The sequence below is a fragment of the Haliotis cracherodii genome, unplaced genomic scaffold (assembly GCF_022045235.1).
Source record: "Haliotis cracherodii isolate W230 unplaced genomic scaffold, xgHalCrac1.p SCAF_16, whole genome shotgun sequence".
Lineage (NCBI taxonomy): Eukaryota > Metazoa > Mollusca > Gastropoda > Lepetellida > Haliotidae > Haliotis > Haliotis cracherodii.
The window spans coordinates 30,610,037-30,637,971 of record NW_027266271.1 but is presented as its reverse complement, the minus strand read 5'-3'; the positions used below and the strand labels follow the sequence as shown (position 1 = coordinate 30,637,971).

The 27,935-nt window shown below is 42.9% G+C and overlaps 1 protein-coding gene across 3 annotated transcripts; it reads right to left on the bottom strand.

Moving 5' to 3' along the window:
- Nucleotides 1–37: 37 nt before the first annotated feature.
- LOC139464062 (uncharacterized) lies at nucleotides 38–27,491 on the bottom strand. 3 transcript variants are annotated; one of them, XM_071245604.1, is made up of 7 exons: nucleotides 27,387–27,491; nucleotides 11,116–11,314; nucleotides 10,232–10,396; nucleotides 9,126–9,245; nucleotides 8,054–8,186; nucleotides 6,763–6,971; nucleotides 38–5,337 (listed from the first exon to the last, which is right to left on the bottom strand). In XM_071245604.1, exons 2-7 carry the CDS (start codon nucleotides 11,227–11,229, stop codon nucleotides 5,068–5,070), a joined length of 1,011 nt encoding a protein of 336 aa, XP_071101705.1. In that variant the 5' UTR covers nucleotides 11,230–11,314; nucleotides 27,387–27,491; the 3' UTR covers nucleotides 38–5,067. The 3 variants fall into 3 exon arrangements, with proteins under 3 accessions (XP_071101705.1, XP_071101706.1, XP_071101707.1); XM_071245605.1 differs by lacking the exon at nucleotides 27,387–27,491 and adding an exon at nucleotides 27,098–27,190; XM_071245606.1 differs by lacking the exon at nucleotides 27,387–27,491 and adding an exon at nucleotides 19,672–19,730.
- Between the last annotated feature and the right edge of the window lie 444 nt (nucleotides 27,492–27,935).

Genomic DNA, 27,935 nt, shown 5'->3' with positions numbered 1-27,935 from the left:
TGTATTTTTCCCCAAATATCAAATTGACATTTTCCTCGAGTGAAATATCCCTTTCTGCTGGAACTATGCCAGTTTGTCTCAATGACACCATAGTTGAGAGTAAGGACTAGAAAATCATGCAAGAAAATACACAATAATAAGCATGGGTCTTTCTTGTCATCTTGTAACATGACCTGGAATGTTCACACCTCAAACCAGCTGCACCACTCATAACATTATTACCTTGTCCTGTCACCAGATAAGGTAAACATGTTGAAAAGACAAATATCCTCTAGTCTATATATTCATATATTGAGTTGTGTCGATGCATGAATTGTGTTATATTCATGCTAGCAAAGCAAGCAATGTCTTTCTCCTGTCAGTACAAACATATCTAGCCAGACTGAAACAATGGCAACCTGCACCTGGGTAACTAACCATATCTAGTCGCAAGGCACAGAATCTATCTGCATTCCTGGCCTCGAGCTCTGCCAGGTAACAAATACAATTAGCAACTGCATGAGCTATACACCTGTTCCTGTTGCATCATTAACTACACGGTGAATGTATACAAATATCTATATATTCCTCATCCTCATAGTTTTACAATCTGCTATTGTTGACAAATATCTACATGTGTATTGGGAAATATCTCTGTCAAATTCCTCCCATGACCAACATATATCCCACTAGAAGCTGTGATGGCGCCAAGGATGGTGAAGGAACTGGCCTGCTACCTTGTTTGGGAAGCACTACCCTGTAGGGCTCTGCTACCAATTCTTAGTATTCTCATCTTGGGAACCATAATGATTTAGCACAAAACTGAATGAAGATAATTGTTGCATCTTTCACAGAAGCAATGTCCAGGTTAGTCAAAAAGTAACTTGACAGTTTCGAGAGATGGTGGACCATGTGGAGATGGTTCCCACGCTCACTCTGCCATATCATCCCTGAGACAGCTGTAAGTCTGCTGAACAGCATAGATTAGTGTCCCTCATCCTACATTTAGGCAACAAATCCATCTACCTTTTCATACAACATACATTAGTCTTACAGCTCATAACAAAAGTTCAGACAACAGCTGTCCTTCATTCTGATGTGAAACAAATGATGGGAGACAACTCTGGGTAGTTAGTCCCTTTCAAGCTCCTCAGCGTGCGACACCTCCGTTACACTCTCGGTAACATTGCTGCCATCAGTGTTGATGTAGCCATTACACGAATCTTGAATCTTGCCCTCTAGCCCCAAATGTATGAACAGTTATACCGTTGTTTATGTGTTTGGGAGTGCCATCATAGCCAATTTTGAAAAGGTTTATGACGGACCAGATTTCCCAAATGAATATACCTTTTTTGTTTGTTTAATCAGTTTGAGGTTGCAGACGAATGGAAAATCACCCTACTCCCCCCTTACATTCTTACTTTACCAATTACATGATAGTTGAAATGAAATAGAAATTCAAACTGACAAACAAAGAAAATAATTTAGCTGGGGTAAGTATTTGGCATCATGGCAGTCATCACGTGTTTGAAAACATACGGTCAGTGGGCTGCGAGTTCAACACCAAGCATGGTTGTAGCCAACAGTGGGGAGTTTTGACTGGTGGCAGCGATAGTACAGAGAGCTCCACGAACAGGCTATTGCTGTGAGGAGCTTCAGTCCCTTTATCACAGGGGAGACAACTCTGGTCCCTTTCTCACGATGAAATCAAGTTTCAGAATGTTCTTGTACGCAAGGTTCTACAGGCCTTTTTCATTTTTATAGAAAACAATGTACTGAATATTATATATGTGGAACTTAAATACTAATTGACATTTGTCATAATATTAAACAACAGCTTTGTGTGACATGTTTCGTTGTTTTGCAAAAGGATACCAAACCATAAAAGCTTAGAAAATGGGACATATTTTGACTGAGTGACACTTGTACAATGACTTTCTGAACATAAACAGACAAAACATAACATGAAACAATATGTTGCATTTGAAGGCTGGACAGGGACTAAACCCCTTGGTGCATATGTGGCGAGGTCAACCTCACAATGAACTTAATTTGTGATTAACATACACAGTAATAAACTAAGACCAAACTGACAATTGTAAACAGCAACTATTTATGAAATATCTACAGACCAGTCTAATATAAAGATTCAGTGAAAATACACTGCACAATACATCCATCGTCCCATGTCATATTCCATGGCATCATGTAGACTGTAGATAGAGACTGAAAGTCATGGTGAGTGGGTAAACAAAGATAAAATAAACATTTAAACATAACAGTGAAGTAAAGGTGGTGACATTATTATTCAACATTAAAACAATTGTCTGTTGATAAAATTCCTCACACAATATAGGTCCAATAGAATGGACATATGATAATTGTCAGTCTTAACACACAAAGTGATCATGCCTGATTTACAATGACTTGACTAAAAACAATACATCTCGGGGTTGTCGGGGTGGGTGAGGGTGTAGTATCTAACAGCCAGGTCTTGTGTAAGGGTTGGTGAATGGGATACACGACCAAATGGTTTCTTGTTCAAGCGAAAGCTTATTAAAAACTGACTGGCTCCTGAATAATGCTACTCTTCATATGACATAGAAATTACACACAGTCAAACAATTACCAATATACTAACATGCGATAAATGTTCTAAGGCCTACAACAACACAGATAGAACGGAAAGAAATTAACTTGCAAAAAAGGCCAATGCAAAACACTCAACACTGTTAAGATTGTGCCAAATGGCTTTTGCGAGAGGGCTAGTGCTTGTTCTAATGTCTAATGATTCTTATGGCGCAGGGTCAGTGGGCCAATTGGCTTGGGGAGAGGGCTTGTGCTTAGGTCTGTGATTCTGATGGCACAGGGTCAGTGGCCAATTGGCTTGGGGAGAGGGCTTGTGCTTAGGTCTGAGATTCTGATGGCACAGGGTCAGTGGGCCAATTGGCTTGGGGAGAGGGCTTGTGCTTAGGTCTGTGATTCTGATGGCACAGGGTCAGTGGGCCAATTGGCTTGGGGAGAGGGCTCGTGCTTAGGTCTGTGATTCTGATGGCACAGGGTCAGCGGGCCAATTGGCTTGGGGAGAGGGCTAGTGCTTAAGTCTGTGATTCTGATGGCACAGGGTCAGTGGGCCAATTGGCTTGGGGAGAGGGCTTGTGCTTAGGTCTGTGATTCTGATGGCACAGGGTCAGTGGGCCAATTGGCTTGGGGAGAGGGCTAGTGCTTAAGTCTGTGATTCTGATGGCACAGGGTCAGTGGGCCAATTGGCTTGGGGAGAGGGCTAGTGCTTAGGTCTGTGATTCTGATGGCACAGGGTCAGTGGGCCAATTGGCTTGGGGAGAGGGCTTGTGCTTAGGTCTGTGATTCTGATGGCACAGGGTCAGTGGGCCAATTGGCTTGGGGAGAGGGCTTGTGCTTAGGTCTGTGATTCTGATGGCACAGGGTCAGTGGGCCAATGGCTAGGGGAGAGGGCTTGTGCTTAGGTCTGTGATTCTGATGGCACAGGGTCAGTGGGCCAATCGGCTTGGGGAGAGGGCAAGTGCTAACGTCCATGATTCTGATGGCACAGGGTCAGTGGGCCAATTGGCTTGGGGAGAGGGCTTGTGCTTAGGTCTGTGATTCTGATGGCAAAGGGTCAGTGGGCCAATCGGCTTGGGGAGAGGGCAAGTTCTAACGTCCATGATTCTGATGGCACAGGGTCAGTGGGCCAATCGGCTTGGGGAGAGGGCAAGTGCTAACGTCCATGATTCTGATGGCACAGGGTCAGTGGGCCAATCGGCTTGGGGAGAGGGCAAGTTCTAACGTCTATGATTCAGATGGTAGCACATCGTCAGTATCATGTGAAAGGGCTACAGTTTCAACGATGGGCTATAACCAATATTCCAAATAATCCCCCAGAAGGCACAATGTCTGTGGTGTATCAAAAGACATTCACACCGAGTGAAAAATCTCAATTCCCGAAAATCATTTCACAATTTTACGAACACTTAAGTAACAAGTGGAAAGCACACGTAACCATAATTAACATACTTTTTAAAGACAACCCACCAAAAGTAAGCAAAAGATATTTCTTAACCACATGATTTTGTTTCATAGTTCTAATTATTTGAAGATCTCAGAGAAACCCCACACATATTCTGAGTTCTAAGGGACATAACTCTACAATGCTCGGGCCTGTGCATTGACTTGGTTTGTTGTTTTACGTCGCACTCAGCAATATTTCAGCTATGCATTGACATCAGCATGCTACATGTGTGGACAACCTACACCTGCTCATATTGTTAGTCTTTAACAGTGTAGCATTTCCTGTGAAATCAAATTTTCAGATTAAAAAATCGTATTTGTCACTTTGTCTACATATAATCTTTCTCAGCAGTACTTGTCTGGAAGGTGGGGGTCTGAACTAACAAGGTTTTATTGTATTTACATAGACTTAGTCACAGATACCACTTTGTGGAACACCCTTTGACCCCAATATTGTTATTATCAATATTTGTTTTCTGAATAAGTTACAATGGCCATACAACAAAACCAACACAGATAAAACAAAGACAAACTGGGACGTCACTTACATTAAGAAGTATGTCTATAAAATATATTGGTGACCCAATTTTACTTACAAAACATGCCCTTCTTGCAACCAAGTGCTTGCCAGGCAGGAGTAAACATTGAAAGACTATTGTCCCCATCACGGAGACCCATGTCGACTGGCTCTGGCAGAACTTATGGAGGTCCACAGCAAGTGAGGACGTGTTCTGACAACAAGTTTTAATTTCTCGTTTTTCAGAATACTTAGTTTCTTAGTTCCTAATTATTTGTTGTATGGTGCTTTCTTAAAACCGATTCATGAAGAGACTTTAGGTCACGAATCATTCCATGTTTGAACACACTGTCGCAAGCATGTTGCACACACTGTTGTGTCAATTACCATGTCACTGGAACCAGACAGACACCATGAGCTGAGTGACATCCTTCAGTGGGACATAAAAAATCGACCTTTAACCTACACAGTCTAGGCCCTGAGAGTCAGCGGATCATCAGAAAGTTAATGACATAATGATTCTTCTGTTGATGGTGAACTCCTTATCAAGCGCTTCCGATATTTCCCACAATCCTTTGCTGGAAGTCCACAGTGAAATGCACATGGTCCATGCCACGCAGTGTGCGGAGATAGTCGAAGCTGTTTTTAAACTGTTGCTCGTTGATGCCAAGTTTATTGTACAGCTTTTTTAGTCCTTGACTTCTAGCGGTTTCAACAGCCAGTGTGTAGTTTGCTCTGGCCAGTGTGGCGATGGTTGATGACTGTGCTGTCGCGTTGGCGTTGATTTCCTTTCCTTCATTTTTGATTTGGCGAACCTTGTAACAAACATGACATATATAGCATGCTGTAAAATATTTAGTATCAAGCGTTTTCCACACCACACACTTCAAGTGTAATATGAGTAATTTCTAGATTTTGTAAGTTTGCCAATATGAAGACATTTTCCTGTCCTTCCAGACTCAACAAGGATGATGTTTGTGTGTGAGTGTGGTGCGTGTTGTTGAACGCTGCATGTTCAAATATTCCAGCTATATGACAGACTCCTGCAAATAATCAAGTCTGCATAAGACAACCCACTGATTGATACTTGTGCGCAACGTTCCGGTACGATGACACACCTACAACCAAGTCACACACCCTGGCAACCCGATCCATTAAGTCGCATCTTACGACCAGTAAAGGTTGCTGGGGACTGAGTTGACTTATGAGGTGAGGTGAAATGGCGTTTAACACTGCGTCCAAGATCATTGCACTTATATAGCGACGTGCATGCAGGTGTGTGTGTGGCTGCTTGTACTAGTACAGACAAATGCTGATTTTATAGTGCTAGCCCACTGAGACACCATGTCGCAGTTGAACATGAATACCCCACTCAGACACAGTGTACTGACTTTGAGCCAAAGAGTCCTTGTCTTCGCCCCTTAATGCCGAGCGCCAGGCAGGGTAAAAACAATTAACCGGACCTTCCGCCCTACCACGGAGGCAGTCAAGTTGACTTCTGGATTTCAATGTCTTTATTGTTTCAATGCAATGTCTCTGTACACTTGCATGATAAGAATACATTGTACTAGCATTTGTACCAAAACGTCACATTGGAAGAAATTGAAAGCCATAACTCTGTCTCCTTTTACTCCTTAAATCAAACTCAGGCAGGGCTAGTAGCACACAAACACCAACAGTTAAAAGATCAGACAGGCTATAAGTTACACAAATGTACATTTCATAAAGGTAAAACTTTGTTATTGGAGACTAAAATACATTTAGGGTCTAGATAGAATCATTATCAGCACTAGACCCCAAACTGTTTGAATATTACTGGTAGGATTACCCACCTCTGCATCTGTCTGTATACGCAAGATTACCCACCTCTGCATCTGTCTGTATACGTAAGATTACTCACCTCTGCATCTGTCTGTTTACGTAAGATTACCCACCTCTGCATCTGTCTGTTTACGTAAGATTACCCACCTCTGCATCTGTCTGTTTGTGTAAGATTACTCACCTCTGAATCTGTCTGTTTACGTAAGATTACCCACCTCTGCATCTGTCTGTTTACGTAAGATTACTCACCTCCACATCTGTCTGTTTACGTAAGATTACTCACCTCTTCATCTGTCTGTTTACGTAAGATTACTCACCTCTTCATCTGTCTGTTTACGTAAGATTACCCACTTCTGCATCTGTCTGTTTACGTAAGATTACCCACCTCTGCATCTGTCTGTTTACGTAAGATTACCCACCTCTGCATCTGTCTGTTTACGGACGATCTGGGCATCCTGCAGTAACTGTTCTCGAAGAGCATCCTCCTGGAGTGTGAGAGCTCGGAGGAATCGGTCCTTTACATCGTTGGGTATCTGCACCTGACCCATCTGGAAGAACTTGACGTCAACAAACAGTCCCTTGTCTGCTGTGGTGCACAGCCTCACTTCCTTGCAGCCTGGCGGACATGCTGCAGTAGACAATACAGCAATTGACAAAACATGGCCGCCACACAGAACACACTCCGGGCATGTTGAGAAATTTGAACATTTGATCGCTCTCAATATCATCAATGGCAAGACTGAATTGTCAAAACAAGAACCTTGATGCTTTGATTAGCTGCCGATGAAATTAAATTAAGAATAAGTGTAGCTCATTTTCCATTTGACAACTGCTCAAATGTATTTAGATCATGATTGATCTAGTCAAAAGCTCTCTTGAAGAGACAGGTTTTATTTTTTCAAATGTTAGTAAAACCAATATGTTCTGTTTGTTTCTTGTTTAACGTCGCACTCAGCAATATTCCAGCCCGTCTGTAAATAATCAGGTCTGGACCAGACAATTCAGTGATCGATATTGTGATCAACGATCCATGTCGTTGGGGTGCGAGGACATGCTATCAGCCAAGACACTGAGCTTGACCAGATCCATTTGGTTGCATCTTGCAGTAGTGGTTCTGGTAGTAGTGGTAGTAGTAGTAGTAGTAGTAGTAGTAGTAGTAGTAGTCTGGAATCCAGTGATTGACATCATGAGCATCGATCTATACAACTGTGATGCCATGACATGCATCGAACAATTTAGCGAGCCTGATCTGTCCCTGTCGTCGCCTCTTACAAGCATTGTCGCCTCTTACGACAAGCATAGTCGCCTCTTACAACAAGCATAGTCGCCTCTTACAACAAGCATAGTCGCCTCTTACAACAAGCATAGTCGCCTCTTACAACAAGCAGTTGCCTCTTATGACAAGCATAGTCGCCTCTTACAACAAGCATAGTTGCCTCTTACGACAAGCATAGTCGCCTCTTACGACATGCATAGTTCCCTCTTACGACAAGCATAGTTGCCTCTTATGACAAGCATAGTCGCCTCTTACGACAAGCATAGTCGCCTCTTACGACAAGCATAGTTGCCTCTTACGACCAGCATTGTCACCTCTTACAAGCATAGTCGCCTCTTACGACAAGCATAGTCGCCTCTTACGACAAGCACGGGTTGCTGGAAATCACTTCTAGCCCAGTTCTCTATGAGGTTACTACACAGCAGTACACTTACCAAACTTGAAACTTTTACAGTTTTTAGCACAGCATTTGCCTCCCAGCCTCTCTCTCACGCCCTTAAACATGGCGGCCTCTACAGCCGCACGGTCCGACACATACTGTCGAGTGGTGAACGTCGGAGCCTCTCCCTGAAGGCAGGATAGACTTACTGTTATAGGTTCTTTTAAGACAGCTTGTTACCATGGTTACTAGGGTACATCTATTCAGATCGCTGATCTACGTACATCGCTGGGAAGGACTTGAGCAATCCAGGAATTAAGAAAGAATCTATGCGCCATGACAACAACTGTAACTTACACCAGTTACCAACTGTAACTTACACCTTGAGGTCCATAACCCGGTCTGTCAAATTGGACAGTCTACCTTTCCAGGCTGGGTTATAATTCACTTCTCAAAATTTGCGTTTTTTCCTACATGATGCTGATACTCCTGAACTCTTAATAAAGTCAGAACTGCATGTACTTCAGTGTAAAACAAGATGTTTGTTTGTTTGTTGTTTAACGCCACACTCGACAGTGTTCCAGCCATTGGTCTGTAAATAATCGAGACTGGACCAGACAATCCAGTGATTGATATCATGAGCATCGATCCACGCCATTGGGACACGATGACATGCTTCAACCAAGTCAGTGAGCCTGACCACCCAATCCCGTTAGTCGCATCTTACGACAAGCATAGTCGCCTTTTACGGCAAGCATGGGTTGCTGAAGTCCTATTCTACCCATCATAACAAGAAGTGAAACATGTCCTCTATTTGTGTGAGTGAAAGTTGGGTATAATGCCATTGATTAACAGTATTTCAGTTAAATAAATGCATATCACCTTAATGTGGGAGAAAAGCTCAAAGTGATGCAAGTCTCAGACTATATGGTGCTAACAAACTTGGAAACAATTGGGCGAACCGGGATTCAAACCCAAGATCAGAGGTTTCTGGCATGTACAAAGGGACACAACTCAGCCCAACGAATTGCCGTGCTTTAGATGACTGTGCCCCGTGCCCCACTTCCTCACTTCGGAGTTGCCCAGTTCATGTCAACTGGGCATGATGAATCCCTGGCAGACCTCACCTTGAGAGCATCCACGGCGCTGGTGCGCATCACGGCCTCGTAGGAGATGTCGTACTGGCTATGCAGCAGCTTCAGGTCCTCCGGACGCAGGAAGTACTGGAAGGACACGTCCATTCGCACCTGCAACAGCAACACCCGCGACTTCAATACCCACAACAGCGTCAACAACCACAACAGCATGAACACCCATAATAGCCTCAACACCCACAATAGCGCAACACACAAAACAGCTTCAACACACAGAACTGCATCAACACCCACAACAGTGTCAACACCAACAACAGCGTCAACATCCATAATATTGTCAACACACAAAACAGCCGCAACAGTGTCAACACACACAACAGCATCAATACCCGCAACAGCGTCAGCACCCACAACAGCATCAACACCCACAACAATTGAGAACAGCAACATCATTGCATCTATTTCTCATTTCTTGCTTAAGAGAGGACCTTTAAATATGTCTGTTAAACATGAATACCCCATTCAAGGCACAGTACAGTCAAGTCCCACTCATCCGACAAGGTTGGTTGCATATGATTACCGGGTATTCGGATTGACGAAATTAATTGGCATCTTGATCGAAAATCAGACAACTACACAATAGATAACAAAACAGACATGTTGTAATAAAAAATGAAATATTCATATTGTTATGTTACTTTGTGGAATATGTTTTCTGATCATGCAAACACTAAAGCTTAACCCAAAACTATGGTTACAGATGTATGACTGATTCAAAATATCTTTAAACGCATAGTCTGGATTGGAGGTAGCCAGATTGAAACTAGCACAGCAAAGCTCAGGAAAGCTGCTTTCTTAGTGGCTAATGTCGACTTCCTGTTAGTCATTTCATTAATTGGTCAAAGTTCACGAAAGGTCGTTCTGACGTGACCTGTAATGGGATGTCCTCAGTGGTAGCGAGAACTTGTATCTGATTTTAATGATACATCTAAGCATGTGATTTATCTAGTTTTGGTTATTTAAAGCATCAATTGTTTATTGTTAAGCAAGTTTATCTCTGCAGCCATTGGAATATGCAGCTACCAGCCGACTCGTCTGGCATTAAAACACGGGCTGTGTACTCGCGAGCAGTGTCTTACCTCCAACTTGTCCGATGTGAACACAGCAACATCATTCAAGAAGACGTAGTGAGCCGACCCTTCATATTTCTTGAACTCAAAGTCCGGTCCTATTAAGTACTTGCCTCCCGTATAGACCCGTGATGTGTCAACAGCTCCGGTACTCTTCCTCCTCACAAAGGCAATCTGCAATTATATGATCAGAGATTTGGGACATGATCAGAGAGTTGAGACATGATCAGACATTTGGGACATGATCAGACATTTGGGACATGATCAGACAATTGGGACATGATCAGAGAGTTGAGACATGATCAGGGAGTTGAGACATGATCAGACAGTTGAGACACTATCAGAAAGTTGGGACGTGATCAGACAGTTGGGGCACTATCAGAAAGTTGGGACATGATCAGACACTTGTGAATTAAGCAGACAGTTGGGACATGATTAGCCCTAACCGGTGTGTGTATCATACAGTTTACTAGTGGTGGGACCATACACCTATCACCTTCGCGAAGTAAGACCTGTTTCATCACAAAACAGATTTTGATTATCGATCAGATCATCCTGACTTGCTGCCGCCATATTGTTTGAAGCATGAGAGATGCAATCTAACTGGTCAATAGGAGGGACATAGAAGACATGACTTGTAACAGCCATTGTTTTTTGTTTCAGGTAGTTACTATATAAAACATCGAAAAATCAGGTAAGTAGATTTTGTCGTATGGAAAACTTGCCGGGCCATTAATAACCCCACCCTAAACTTAAGCATGTTAAGGAATTGACACTGAACCTTTGAACTGGTCCCTAAACCAATCAGATGGCAGCATACAGTCTGGGTTTGAAGTCGTTAAACACTTGACAATCCGGGATGCCTGCTGTACGACAAACGTCTCTGAACTCACCTCATAGTACTCCAGGTCGGAGAAACTCATTGGGACGAGGATGACGACCAGAAGGACGGCAATGCCTACCACTGCCCCAATGATGAGAACAATACAACCAGAGCCTTCCCCCATCTTTCTACCACAGTCTGATACAACTTCTGCTGTCACGTCCGACTCACTCAACCTTGTCACGTTGTCTCGCTCAGAGTCACACTATCTGGAAAAGAGAGAACCAAAATAGAACCAGAAATCCCACTGCAGTAGCACTTAGACATGGTAGTATTGTTTTTGCATGACAGATCAGCTCATCATTGGCTCATTAGGAGGAAAACATTATTTGAAATAGCTGACCAGAGTGTTGGTTTCAGATGGCGTGTCCAAAGAGTCCTGATAGACATGGTCCAATGTCCAGGGATACCATGATGGTCTGGAGATGACCAATACTACCTTCTACCCTTCGAAGTACACCCGAGTACACCCCTGGCATCTCTACAGCTGCAGTGCTGAACAATCAGGACCAACATATCCCAACATTCCTCACCATGTAATCAGTTCCAACTGGTACTCGAGTCTGATAATTCCCGATTACAGTTGTCCCCATGATATCCTGGCAGACAGCTAGACACACACACCATCTGCTCCATAACACACTACATGTTGTTTCACATCTTGTCGTCAGTATTGATTATTTCTGACGAATCTCTACCACTAATTAAAGATTCCCTGATTCTTACAAATACCATAGAAATGAGGAATGTGTTTACCACTAATGTTGAAAAATGATTCCTTGGATCAATAATTGGTGATGATGTCTAGGAACCTCTCGAGTCAGAGCTGTGTCAGTGCAGGATAACAAAACAGCAAATGGTGGAACTGGGAACATACTACTGCTTTACTCTGCTAGATGTAGACTGGGGGATTCAGACACTAACAGCATCTGCATTGGGGCTTCATGTGCGGGGGTCAACATCAATTACAAATCACATTTGAACCTAGACTTGCTTCTTTTACAATGTTTTAGGGCTGTAGCATGAGAGTAAGGCCTGGGTGGAAGGGTTATTGATGTGATTCATGGGCTGTGAGACAGACTAGGTTAGATGCCATCAATCTAAGCAAAGACTAAACAAAGACTGAAGATTGTTTGACGGTCTGAAATATTCCAGCAATGTCAATGGTGCCTGTGAGTAGAGTTTTACAGCCGCAAAATACAACACAAATTATTTGCACTGAGCGGATGCAAAAAGAACATCTGTTTGTACCCTAAAAAAAAACAAATTTAAATTTTAGTCATGATGGCATACACTTAACATGCATAAATATATCTGTCTATCAAGCAATCACTAAGTTTTGTTTCCAAAGCCATACAGCATACTTCATGACATATTTTTGTTGGTAAAATGATGACCCCCCTTTTCATCCCAAAGTAGGACAGAGTCTCCAGGAAGTGCCAGGTAAATCCACACCTGGATGAAATCAACTCTGGATCAGGTAAACCTGCGGTGAGCTGCATGGCATATGATGATTGACCGTGAGAGCCTGATTACACCCAAACAGGTCACAGGTTAACCCCCACAATATACTCCAATCAAAGTATACAGAAGTTATCTAATTGCTACTAACCCTTGCTTTAGTTATTCCACTGCATAGCTCTGTCATGTTTTACAGCCAGTGCCTGTCAGTCTGTCACAAGTCCATTATACAGCAGATCACAAAGAGTGTTTTTAATTTGAAAAAGCTAGTTCCTCTTACACTGGCTAGGCCCCTGATTTGTTTGTTTATAGTTAGATGATACAGTTTCAAGCTAAGCAGACTTTGGGGGCGGTAGGGTAGCCTAGTGGTTAAAGCGTTCGCTTGTCACGCCGAAGACTTGGGTTCAATAACCCACATGGGTACAATGTGTGAAGCTCTAACCAGTGTCCCTGGCCGTGATGTGGCTAGAATATTGCTAAAAGCAGCAAAAAAACCAAACTTACTCACTCACTCACTTATTCAGACACCATTGAGGAACTGACCACAATGCTTCTGATCTGCTGACAGTTTTATTACAAAACAAGATCATAATGGATAGGGACATTTTTTAGCAATTTGCACTGGAGTAAAAACTAATTACAGGCTCTTGCAACATGGCTACTGGAGACCCATTCTGCTCCGTTGGTCTAACACAACAGGGGCACAACATGAGCGATGTTCATCTGCTATGTGCGGGTGATGTGGCAGGGCTCGAGTGAGGAAGTTGATTTAACCTGCATCAAGTGTTTGTTGACACGAATATCTAGCTGCACTCAACCAGGCTGCACCCTGGTCCCTAGTCTGTCTGACAGACCCTGATCATGCTGATACAAATATATATCAAATACAGCCCACACAAGTCTATAATGTTTGGCAAGTCTAGATTACTGCAGCATCTGAAAATGAAGAGAGTCACTGGGCTCCTTTTTATTATATTTTTATTAAGGTAACTGAACAACTGTTTTTTTCAGTACGATATGTTCATTTCAGAGACTAGATGTTAGTCTACCTGGTCCCATAAATTCATCCAAGTCGAAACACATATGAATAAACCTGAGTCTTAAACAAGTAGAATCTCAGTTCTCTGATGACATTCATGTGTCATGAATTACACATTACATAGGGAGTACTGACAGCATGGCAAATAAAGCTTAGGCATACTGGGTGTGTTCAAAGTTTGAGGTTGTGTGGACAAGTAGAGTTAGTCAGACACAAATCTGAATGTTTTGGACATGTACTTGTTGCATGTAGGCATAATATTAGGTTGCATATTTCAATAGGTTGCACTGGTGCATGGTTTATATACCTACCTACATCAGCCCTGGGTGAGGATAGCACTTTTCAGTGATCTCTCAGAGCTCCTGTGTGGGAGGACACTGGGTGACAGCTGTTTAACTCAAGTGACACAAGCCAGGGATCTGAGTCTGGGTAAATCCTGATTAAAATCAGGAATACAGAGATGCTTCCAGGAAAAGATCAGAACAGTGTTGAACACAGTACACGGCACCAAGTGAGTGAGTGAGTGAGTATGGTTTAACGCCGCTTTTAGCAATATTCCAGCAATATCACGGCGGGGGACACCAGAAATGGGCTTCACACATTGTACACATGTCAGGAATCGAACCCGGTCTTCATCGTGATGAGTGAACACTTTAACCACTAGGCTACCCCACCGCCCCAGGACAACTGAGATAAGCATGAGGTATAGCTCTCAAACGCTACTAGTCAGTGCGGACTACCATCATCGTAATTTAATTGCCCTTAGCATAACCTAGTAGTTCTGGGCTAGTGGGCTAGCATGACATTTGGAGATCATGTATACCCTTGTAAATAGAACATATCCAACTGTAGATGACATCAACACTTTCACCTCTGTTCCCTGTCAGTGTCGACACTGGTTACAATATATATATCTTGTTTAAGAGACAAAATCGCTATCAAAAGTTGAGCAATATATTAATCTTGTTCAAGAGACAAAATCCCTATTGAAAGTTGAGCAATATATTTATCTTTTCAAGAGACAAAATCCCTATTCAAAGTTGAGCAATATATTTATCTTGTACAAGTGACAAAATCCCTATTGAACGTTGAGCAATATATTTATCTTGTTCAAGAGACAAAATCCCTATTGAATGTTGAGCAATATATTTATCTTGTACAAGAGACAAAATCCCTATCAAAGGTTGAGCAATATATTTATATTGTTCAACTGACAAAATCCCTATTGAATGTTGAGCAATATAGTTTGTTGCTCAACAGACATATTTCCGTAGCTACGCAATTCACTGCACACCATGCATGTTGAGCATGTTGACATACAGCTAGTGACACTTGACACAATGAAGGAAGTGAGATTCCTTGACCTTGATAGAGACCTTTGCGTGTCCCTGCTGCACAAGATGTACCGGTACAACAACCAAGCATACAGGTAGATGCGAGCTGTGCCCACACCCTGCCATGACCACCAGTATACATGGTACAGGTAGATGGGAGCTGTGCCCACACCCTGCCATGACCTCCAGTATACATGGTACAGGTAGATGGGAGCTGTGCCCACACCCTGCCATGACCTCCAGTATACATGGTACAGGTAGATGGGAGCTGTGCCCACACCCTGCCATGACCTCCAGTAAACATGGTACAGGTAGATGGGAGCTGTGCCCACACCCTGCCATGACCTCCAGTATACATGGTACAGGTAGATGGGAGCTGTGCCCACACCCTGCCATGACCTCCAGTATACATGGTACAGGTAGATGGGAGCTGTGCCCACACCCTGCCATGACCTCCAGTAAACATGGTACAGGTAGATGGGAGCTGTGCCCACACCCTGCCATGACCTCCAGTATACAATGTACATGGTACAGGTAGATGTGAGCTGTGCCCACACCCTGCCATGACCTCCAGTATACATGGTACAGGTAGATGGGAGCTGTGCCCACACCCTGCCATGACCTCCAGTAAACATGGTACAGGTAGATGGGAGCTGTGCCCACACCCTGCCATGACCACCAGTAAACATGGTACAGGTAGATGGGAGCTGTGCCCACACCCTGCCATGACCTCCAGTATACATGGTACAGGTAGATGGGAGCTGTGCCCACACCCTGCCATGACCTCCAGTATACAATGTACATGGTACAGGTAGATGGGAGCTGTGCCCACACCCTGCCATGACCTCCAGTATACAATGTACATGGTACAGGTAGATGGGAGCTGTGCCCACACTCTGCCATGACCTCCAGTATACATGGTACAGGTAGATGGGAGCTGTGCCCACACCCTGCCATGACCACCAGTATACATGGTACAGGTAGATGCGAGCTGTGCCCACACCCTGCCATGACCTCCAGTATACATGGTACAGGTAGATGGGAGCTGTGCCCACACCCTGCCATGACCTCCAGTATACAATGTACATGGTACAGGTAGATGGGAGCTGTGCCCACACCCTGCCATGACCTCCAGTAAACATGGTACAGGTAGATGGGAGCTGTGCCCACACCCTGCCATGACCTCCAGTAAACATGGTACAGGTAGATGGGAGCTGTGCCCACACCCTGCCATGACCACCAGTATACATGGTACAGGTAGATGGGAGCTGTGCCCATACCCTGCCATGACCTCCAGTATACACGGTACAGGTAGATGGGAGCTGTGCCCACACCCTGCCATGACCTCCAGTATACACGGTACAGGTAGATGGGAGCTGTGCCCATACCCTGCCATGACCTCCAGTATACATGGTACAGGTAGATGCGAGCTGTGCCCACACTCTGCCATGACCTCCAGTATACATGGTACAGGTAGATGGGAGCTGTGCCCACACCCTGCCATGACCACCAGTATACATGGTACAGGCAGATGTGAGCTGTGCCCACACCCTGCCATGACCTCCAGTATACATGGTACAGGTAGATGCGAGCTGTGCCCACACCCTGCCATGACCTCCAGTATACATGGTACAGGTAGATGGGAGCTGTGCCCACACTCTGCCATGACCTCCAGTATACATGGTACAGGTAGATGGGAGCTGTGCCCACACCCTGCCATGACCTCCAGTATACATGGTACAGGTAGATGCGAGCTGTGCCCACACCCTGCCATGACCTCCAGTATACATGGTACAGGTAGATGGGAGCTGTGCCCACACTCTGCCATGACCTCCAGTATACATGGTACAGGTAGATGGGAGCTGTGCCCACACCCTGCCATGACCTCCAGTATACATGGTACAGGTAGATGGGAGCTGTGCCCACACCCTGCCATGACCTCCAGTATACATGGTACAGGTAGATGGGAGCTGTGCCCACACTCTGCCATGACCTCCAGTATACATGGTACAGGTAGATGGGAGCTGTGCCCACACCCTGCCATGACCTCCAGTATACATGGTACAGGTAGATGGGAGCTGTGCCCACACCCTGCCATGACCTCCAGTATACAATGTACATGGTACAGGTAGATGCGAGCTGTGCCCACACCCTGCCATGACCTCCAGTATACATGGTACAGGTAGATGGGAGCTGTGCTCACACCCTGCCATGACCTCCAGTATACATGGTACAGGTAGATGGGAGCTGTGCCCACACCCTGCCATGACCACCAGTATACATGGTACAGGTAGATGGGAGCTGTGCCCACACCCTGCCATGACCTCCAGTATACATGGTACAGGTAGATGGGAGCTGTGCCCACACCCTGCCATGACCTCCAGTATACAATGTACATGGTACAGGTTGTCTTCATACAGGGCAGATCAATGGCGTAACAGGCTGTTCACATCATGTTGTGGACATCACCAGTCTTGTAGTTGAGTGGTTCTCTACAGTACACGTCCTGCACTATTTGTTTAACTATTAAACCGCTTTAAGTGTAAAAGTTTGAAAAGGGTGGGAAGGCTCAAGCCAACTGTCAGCTTGTAGTCCACGTGAAATGTATTCAACTTTGCTTGCCTGTGCACTGAAACTTAGGATGTAGATCAATCAAGATACCATGTGTACTGCATCGAGAATTACGGCTGTTATACCTCAACACAGACATTATAGTTGTGATAAATCCTACATGTACTTATCATGGTGGATATACCCTTGTTTGCCTGTATGTGATTGGTTGAATTACATCATGTGACATCCTCCTACTTTCTCCACAGCATACAAAAAAGAGAGCATTTGGTCATTTGCTAATGCCAGAGTCACTAAGGGCAGGTAACTCTTTGCAAACTAATATTGTAAGATTTTGATATACAATAGTTTGCCATAAAAAATGCCCTATAAAAGGAGTTGAGAACAAACTAAGTTCAAACGCTGATGAACGATTTTTTTATAATTGTTTCTGAGAAATTACATACCCCTTCTACATTCTTTGTAAAAAATTGCAAAACACACAAGCAAATACGAACTGTCACAAAAAACATCTAGCTTAGTGAGTGAGTGAGTGTCACAAAAGATTTTGAGCTTAATGAGTGAGTTGGGTTTAATAGTGTTCTAATTATATCACAGTGTGTCAGCTTAATGTGGGAGGAAAGCCTGAAGTGATGTAGATTTCAGACGTTTACCACTCCGGTGAAACCCACGAGCACGGGTATGGTGCTGACAAACCTACAAACATAATTGGGGCAAACCTGAATTCGAACCTAGAGCCTGTCCAAGGGACGCAACCCTGCACAGTGAATCACAGCACCTTAAATGACTGGGCCACCGGTGCCACCTTCGAGCTTAGTACAGGGCACTTACAGATTGATGTGAAATTTGGTCAGGGGTCATTTATTGGACATGCTGGGGCATTGTGCTAAATACTGCAAATATGGTACATGCAGTATCAGTGCAATAATCGGCTCATCAAAAGAGAACGGATACAGTTTAGAAATTAAAACCAAATCAGGAGAATACTCACCAGAACACTACGATGTAAAGTAAGATAGGGAAGTGGGACACTTATAGTCTCATTCGTCCACACACAACCTTAACATTATTGCACTTGTATAGTGAGTGTGTGCAATGCCCGCATGTGTGTGTGGCTGGCTAGCTGATCGAACAGGTCCGCACAGATGTCAGTTTTATAGAGCTATTCAAACACAGAAACTCTGTGCCCTTTGTATTATGCGAAGGGCAACTGGCCAATACAAGCATGATTGTAGATCTTGCAATTATCTTGCCAATAGTCCACGACAGCCATCAGCTCAAACAACAGGCTGCCATTCAATGTCAAGCTGGCAAGGCCTGGAAACTTTCACTTACCAACATTTTGTGTTCCAGGAAATATTTCACAGACTCTATCACCAATATCTGCATCTATTTCTGCGGTATTTAATGTTTCTGGAATCTATTGGTATCTCTGCTCCATCTATTGATTTATCTGTTATGGTGATACGCCATTGCCTCGAAGTATTCTAACCACTGAATGAAGTCACCAACCCGACTCACTTCTAAAATATGGCAATTAGCCTGCAAATAAACCGCCAGCATGATGGGTTTTGTTTGTTTGTTTTTTAACGTGCACTCAGCAATATTCCAGCCACATGACGGCGATCTGTAAAGGAATCGAGTCTGGAACAAACAATAAAGTGATTGACATCATGAGCATCGATCCACGCAATTGGGATCGATGACATGCATCAACCAAGTCAGTGAGCCTGACCACCTGATCCCATTTGTCACCTCTTATGACAAGCATAGTCGCCTTTTATGGCAAACATGGGTTGCTGAAGACCTATTCTACCCCGGATCTTCATGGGTCAGCATGACAGGTAAACATGGTAAAGGGATGCTGACTTATAAAAAACTGTAGTCAATCAGGGTCCATACATATGGAACTGGGGCTGCTCAAGATCCGATACGTATCACGATACCTTGCTTACAATCTGATACATATCACGATACTTGCATTACATTAGCCATCTTTGTCATTGACAGGATGGCAAAATACCTGGCACACTGACGATTTACAGTTTGTGATACGTATTGCCATACAGCCTTGTGAATCGCAAAATATTGTGATACACTTTACACCTCCAATACCCATCCCTATCAATGACATGTTTGACAAACCCATGCCACATATTACCTGTAGGCTTTCATCTGATGGGTGAATGAAACCTGCATCCAACCCTTCTTTGGCCTAACAGTGCAGCATGAGTAATGAACACTAGTACGTATTCCATCTATTATTAGTATCATCAATGATGATTAACAGAGCCATGCACATGATGCATGTGTCGCATGTTCTGTGTGTAATGACAGTTCGGATCGATGGTCACACTCCCTTACACACAGCCTGTTGCTAATAGATATGGCCGTGCAATGTTCCCGACTGATGTAACACACAATGGTAATTGTTGGGCATACATAATCACAAATCTAGGACTGGTCATGCCGGGGACAAGTCGGGGGCAAGACCTTCATAAATAATGGCCTGTGGTTACCTGGGAAGGGACCGTTTGGGGCGGGGACGGGTGCGGGGAAGGGATGGGGAAATAGGGAGGGTGAGTAGGAAGGGGAAGGGGGAAAGCCTTGAACTGTTGTTCCAGTCTGTATATTTCTCCAGTCAGTGCTTCAGACATTCAATTCTTCATTGAAAAGAGTGAGTGAGTGAGTATGTTTTTTTATGCCACTTTTAGCAATATTCGAGCAATATCACGACGGGGGTCACCAGAAATGGGCTTCACACATTGTACCCATGTCGGGAATCGAACCCGGGTCTTCGGCGTGACAAGCGAACGCTTTAACCACTAGGCTACCCGACCGCCCCTCATTGAAAAGGGGAAGTGGACAAGTTTGGGGGATTCTCAACTGTGTTGACCATCAGATGGCTTGTTTTCCATGTTTTCATACATTAATTAGGAATTGACGTTCACTTAATATTGCCTATAGATCTAGATCCTTTGAGGAACAAAATAGTGATACAAAAATTTATATAAGAATTGACTTCACAGAGTGAGGGACAAACTGTGTGAAGGTTTATACTCCAATAAACTCACACAAAATGAAAGTCAGTTCTTATAATGTTTTGTATGACTATTTTGTACCTCAAAGGATCTAGATCTATACACAATATTTAGTACATGTGACTTCATGTTTACACTGACCATGCTGACAGCCATACAACAACCAGGTGTATCATGGAAAAAATAGTTCCTCAAAATGAGAGGTGACATGAATGTGTATGCTCAACATGCTCTATAGGAACAACTTTTGTAGTTTCTTTACAACACATGTACTCAAATAATACGCTCATTAGATGAGAAATGTCTGTTAAGAACTACCTCAGTAAGTCAGTCAGTCAGTCACAATGACAGCCATCATGATACATTAACATTAAGTAACAAGACGTCAAAATGACCGACACGATAAACATTTAAGATTAAAGTGTCTAAATGATCAGAAACAACACTTCTGTATGTATTCATGCAGGGGAATTCCCAGGGGTTTCCCAAGGAATGTGGAAGTAGTCCGTCAGTGCTTACGTCATTTCAAGGACACGGTCTCGTGATAAACGTATGAACGTCAAATTGTGTCTTTCATACACCTACCTCTCGTCAAATGGAAAATCCGTATATCGTGAAAACATCAAAATGAAAATAATTTATTATTGGACTTTTCCAAACAATTCATCTGTATATCTATTTACTAACATACTGTGTGTTACTGGGAAGGCATATCATGTTTATCATAATTTTTCAATCAATCAATCCTATTCCAACGAGGACAGGGTTTGCATGAGCCTGATCAAGTGAGAATGTTGGGCAGGGCATCAGAAATGTATGGCAGGGTACTCGTATTCACTTGCATCCTGTGGATTGAGTCCAGGAGTGTTACATCCTCAGATCTGTTATGTTTATCAATGACCCCTGGATCATTGCATCCACAAAGGATTGTGCTGACCCAGCCCATTACAATTAGCCAAGCTAGAAGTTACAGGTATGATGCCACGGGGCACGACTACAAAATGTGCTGACCTAGCACATTACCCTTAGTCTAGCAAGAATATGATAGTGCTCTGGGGTATACTACAACAATGTGCTGACCTGGCAGATTACCTTGGCCTAGCTATAATACACTAGGTGCTCAAGGGAACCATCACCAGCCACTATGTCAGTATGTGCTGACCTGGCAGATTACCTTAACCTAGCTATAATACACTAGGTGCTCAAGGGAACCATCACCAGCCACTATGTCAGTATGTGCTGACCTGGCAGATTACCTTAGCCTAGCTATAATACACTAGGTGCTCAAGGGAACCATCACCAGCCACTATGTCAGTATGTGCTGACCTGGCAGATTACCTTAACCTAGCTATAATACACTAGGTGCTCAAGGGAACCATCACCAGCCACTATGTCAGTATGTGCTGACCTGGCAGATTACCTTGGCCTAGCTATAATACACTAGGTGCTCAAGGGAACCATCACCAGCCACTATGTCAGTATGCGCTGACCTGGCAGATTACCTTAGCCTAGCTATGATACACTAGGTGCTAAAGGGAACCATCACCAGCCACTATGTCAGTATGTGCTGACCTGGCAGATTACCTTGGCCTAGCTATAATACACTAGGTGCTCAAGGGAACCATCACCAGCCACTATGTCAGTATGTGCTGACCTGGCAGATTACCTTGGCCTAGCGACACCAGACAAACAGTGCTCGGGGCCATCACCACCACAATTAGCTGACCTGGCAGATTACTCAGTCTCCATCAGACTCTGTGAAAAGGGGAACTGCAGCTCATGAAGATAAATTGCAAATATGTGTCTCTTTTTCCATGTGATCAATATGCTCCGGCAGCTTATTCAAAGTTATTCTGATGAAATGTTAACAAATCAATATTGCCGAGAGAACAAATGGAGAAAAGGAGACATGCATAATAAACAATTAGTATTACTGCAGTCATGCTTGAAACAGACCTACAAACAGTATAACCTAACACAATTACAGTTTTATAAATTTCAAAATGTCGTTCAATATAATTTGACTTGTGTCTGACAATATTGCAAGCTTTTTTAAGGTTCAGTTCATTCTTATCCAAAATTTATAATAAATTTAACAAACACATGATAATTGACAAACTATTTTTTAGAATAACATTATACCATAGCACATGCATATAAGACTCGTTTCTTTGGCATTCGGGGATTCTCATGTTAATACTAACTACCACTATAACTTTAACAATGAAACCTGTGGTTGAGCATCAACCTTAACCAGCACAAATGACATGCCCAAGCATTGGCAGCAACTACCCGCATATAGTGCCGCATGTATAGTGAGCATCACTGGAATGAGAAGCTGCTTGACTGAGCGTCAGTCATTACTGACCCCAGCATGGGGTACATTCCAGTACATGACCTACACTTCTGAGCATCAGTAACAGTATTTGGCAGCATGCCATTAACACATAAATATGTACACTTATGTATGATGGGGGAAAATATCCCCAGAAACATTATGGATATTTAACTGCCTATGGATATTTCACTGCCATTTAACACTGGATATTAAAACATGTACAACAATGAATGGTGCTTTAAAAAATAACCCCGGACACTTTCTGGATCTGTTTTAAGTACTTCTATGAATCATCATGAGAATCCCTGTCACTACTGACAGTTGCAGCATGTACAAGGTGAGGTGAAATGGGGTTTAACCTCGCGTCCAAGATTATTGCACTTATATAGCGACGTGCATGTACGTGTGTGTGTTTGTGTGGCTGCTTGTACTAGTCCAGACTGATGCTGATTTATAGTGCTAGCTCACTGAGATACCATGCCGTAGTTTAACATGAATACCCCACTCAGACACAGTATACTGACTCCAAGCCGACCAGTCCTTGTTTTAGCCCCTTAATGCCGAGCGACAAGTACAACAAGTACCATCTTTTAACGTCTTTTGGTATGATGCGGTCGGGGATCGAACCCCGGACCTTCCGCTCTCCGGGCGGACGCTCTACCACTAGACCACGGAGGCGGTTTTGCAGCATGTACAGACTGACTGGTGAAGACAATGAGTTGTACAAACAACAACGATGGGATATCAGACAAATTCCCCCGGACTTTAACGAAATTAAACTTCTATAGCACAACACGACACTAACTTTATGCGCTGAGAGTGTCAACATGGACAACAGGTGGTGTTGAGGGAGGAGGTGGGATTTTCTTGGCTGAACAAAGCATACGCCATGGCAAATGACAACATTGCTATTGCGCGTGAGCGGAAACACCAAATGTAAACACATGTAACTAAAACGAGGCTTGCTTCTCAGACAGAAGTAGCACGTGGTGCACATGAGCGGAAGTACTGGATGTAAACACAAGTTATTGAGTATAAGTTTTCTAAAGGAAAATATCACGTACAGAGCACAACTGAGTTGAACATAAACAAAGCGTTGCATACTATGTTATATGGGTTTCATACATACAAGCTGTGTTGCTCATGTGACGCAGTACTAGTGCTGGAGTTGTGATTACCTGGGACCCACGATGATCGTAGGAACTACAGTAATATGAATTGATCAAGCAGTTTCTGTTATTATAAACCCTGTCAATTTCACTGATAATAAAAAATATTCACCGATTTTATTCTGAACATGAACATCAATAATAGTGAGTGAGACAGTATGGTTTTATGCAGTTTTTAGCAATATTCCAGTAATATCAAGATGGGGACACCAGAAAAGGGCTTCATACATTGTACCCGTGTCAGGAATCGAACCTGTGTCCTCGGCGTGACAAGTGAACGCTTTAACCACTAGGCTACCTCACCGACCCACATCATGAATTCACCACCTTCATCATGTTCGTTAATTGCAACCTTGTCTCGTCGACTGCCTCCGTGGTAGAGCGTCCACCCGGAGAGTGGGGTTAAAGGTCCGGGGTTGAATCCCAGGCCGCGTCATACCGAAAAACATTAAAAGATTGTACTTGCGGTTTCCCTGCCTGGCCCTTGGCATTAAGGGGCTAATGGACTGGTCGGCTCAGAGTCAGTACGCTGAGTGTGAGAGGTATTCATGTTACACTGCGGCATGGTATCTCAGTGGGCTAGCACTATAAATCGACATCCGTCCGGACTAAAACACACACGTCGCTATATAAGTGCAATAATCTTGGATGCAACATTAAACCCAATTTCACCATACCTTGTCTTATCAACAAGCCAACATGTCTAAGAACATGAATGAGCATGGATCATCTACATCATGTACATGATCCAAGAATCATGATATTTTCTAAAATAAAAAAATATATATTTAAAAAAAACTGTGTTCAGTGGTGATAAGTTTTCTATCTTTGCAAGTCAGTGTCCTTGTAAGTTGAGAACAATGTAACCATGGTAACCATATTGGGTGTATGAAAGGACATTTACCTTCCAAAAGTTACCTACCCTGTCAAAAATTAACCGGCCCTGGTGTGACTGATGATTTTTGTTCCACATAATCACAGGCAAAGAGGATTTTAGAAAATTATTGCATCAAATATGCAAGAATTGTGTGTCATGTCAAGTCTTGTATCTCTGTGACTTTTCCCAGCTTGAATATGAATTCATTTATTTCTACATTTTCTAGGCTGAAATCAAACGAATACCATCAGTTTTGTGCAGCCAGTGTGATCTCCCATGACCTTTTAGAGTATGTGGTGCAATTGGCTATATTGTACTCTTACCAACCAATCAGAGAGTGTGCCCTTAGGGGTGATTGAAATCCGAACATCTCAGACCATATCAGCAACGGCCCCTAATCACAACATCAACTGGGAAAATGTCCAAATCCTCTCTAACAACCTCCATGACTTCACTAAAAGAAAACTAACAGAAGCAGTCCACATTCACACCTAAAGCTATCAATCACTAGAGATCAAGGCTATTTCATCCCATCTGCCTACTATGAACTCATTGAGCAATAACCACCCCACCTATGTACACCTTAATCCTGTTTAATGGGCTTCCTGTGTTAATGGTTTCCTTGTCATGTGTTCTCTGTCCATCTTGTTGTTCCAGTATTATCCTTCTGTTGTCATTACCTAGCCTACTCATGTTAATCTCTCTCATGTATGCAATTGTTACGACTGTTTATCCCCCGCTACTATATATATTCTGTACCATGTTCATTATTCAGCCTTGCTTGACAACGGTATAAGAATCTATACCTAAACATCGCCTTTACAGTAAATAAAGAAGTTGTTATAATAAATTATCTCTACTTTGCGAAAAAGGAAGTAAACAATACACTGCTGTCCGTTGGATTGGTCTAAATTTTAAGGGTATCTGTGGGGAAATGAACAATATTATTTTCCTCCCTTCCACCAAGAGTTCAAAAGTTCAATGGCAGAAAAAAGTTTCAGAAATGTGTTTTGTGTGTGCAGTCAATTCCATTTCAATTTGTCTGTTTTGTGTAATAATAATAAGTTCAGTTTTAATACGTCAAATTGCACCCAAAGTAAATTCTCATGGCACAATATTAATACTTTCCCAGTCAGTGGATCAGAGTGCACTTGACTTTCATTCTCATTCGCAGGATAAATCGGCACATCAGCAAAACATCACTGATTTCTCATTTGGAAAAACAGCACCTCTATTTTTAACAACGATAAGAACACTTTATGTTGAAGTATATATGCTTTATTATGTTATGTTGGATATGATTTATTTACATTGTCACTGTCTTCCAGTTATTCACAGTTATTCAGCCGGTCCTGACAGCAATATTGAACACAGAACAATAATAATTTGTTAGTTCCCAACTAGTTGTCTTAACATTTCACAATTATTGGTGTTTTCAAATGACAATGTGAGTTTAATTTCATTTATTTCAGTACCAAGATAAAGAAAACAAGGTGCAGTTTTCGCTTTTGGCGAGGAGACGTTTCCGCCAATCGGTGCCATTTTTGCTCAGTCACATTTTCCTGAGGTGCCGTTTTAGCTAACAACCCCTGGGGAGTACACAACCTAAGCTGCCTGCGAGGTTAACAGTCACATACCTGCTCATCCTACTAGGTACCCATTCACTGCTGGGTTAGGATAGGCGCTAGGCATGTTTCCAACAAAGTAACTTGCCTAAGGAAAAAACATGTAATATGTGCTGTAGTGTGGTGCAGCACCCAAGCTCTAGAAGCTGGTCATGGTCAAGCTGTCACACAATGTCGCCCATCCATACACTCACTGTGTGCATTATTGCTCAACTTCCCCTGAGTTGTGACCTTCATGCTTGCACAGGTCCACATACCTCATCTTGATTTTAGGACCTAATTTAGTTTGTTTTGTTTTACTGCTCACACGAATTTCCCACACTTTTGTCCCCACCCCCCACCCCAATATAAACAGCAAAGAGAAGATTTACAATGCAATGGAGATTGATACCAAAGTGGAAGGTAAAAGTGGAAGGTATATAAGGTAATATTGCTGAGAAAGGTAGTATACAACTGAAGTCACAACAGACGATGAATGACGACCATTTTCTTGCTTCAACGCGAGAGCCTTGTAGTGTAGAGAAAAATGACACCTACCTTAATAAATTCCGGGCGTTGTCACTGTCGTTAGAATTCCTTTGACAATTCGCAATGCGCAAATGCCTGTACTGGTAGGCTACGTAATCGTTAGTGAAATACAGATGTTGAAATCATGCAAGTCCCATATTAACAGCCATACATTGTAGTATTTCGCAATACTCGATTTAGCCTGTTTGGAAAAGTACCGCAGCTTCCCCTTGTCAATTGCACAAGAGTTTGTCTATAATGCTAATTATTTCAGAAAGGAAACTCGATAAATTAACATGTCTTTATATCAAGTGCTCACCTTGAAACCGAACTGAAACAGACAACAGCGTGACACGGAAAACAGCTCCGTTCTACAGATACCTGCTAGATCCTCGAACGTCTTACACTGTTTACGCTCGGCGAACCACTCAAGAGCCGCTTCCGGGGAAAGGTCATATTATTTCCCTAACGACGAACAACAACTCGATGAAAGCGCAACATCCGGTTGTTTTCTAGTTGAACACAGTGATTCGTCAGTTACATGGGCCAATTATTTATTTTTCTCTGTTTACAAATATGTAACGATAAATGTACATTAAATTATTAATAGTTTTTATATCTATATGAAAGGACAAACCGACCACAACGAATATGGTTTTGAACCACACACATTTACATAAACAAACAATTATTCGTTCATAAGATTTTTGTTGTTTACAATAAGTGCCGGGGTTAAACTTTATAAAAAAATTATTTGGTAAATTTTGAAAAAAATAATTCTGAATATCTTTTTGTTTTTTAAAGATATGTTAGTTGACGGATGATGATACATTTTCCATGGATCGATACTCATGATATCAATCCAGAG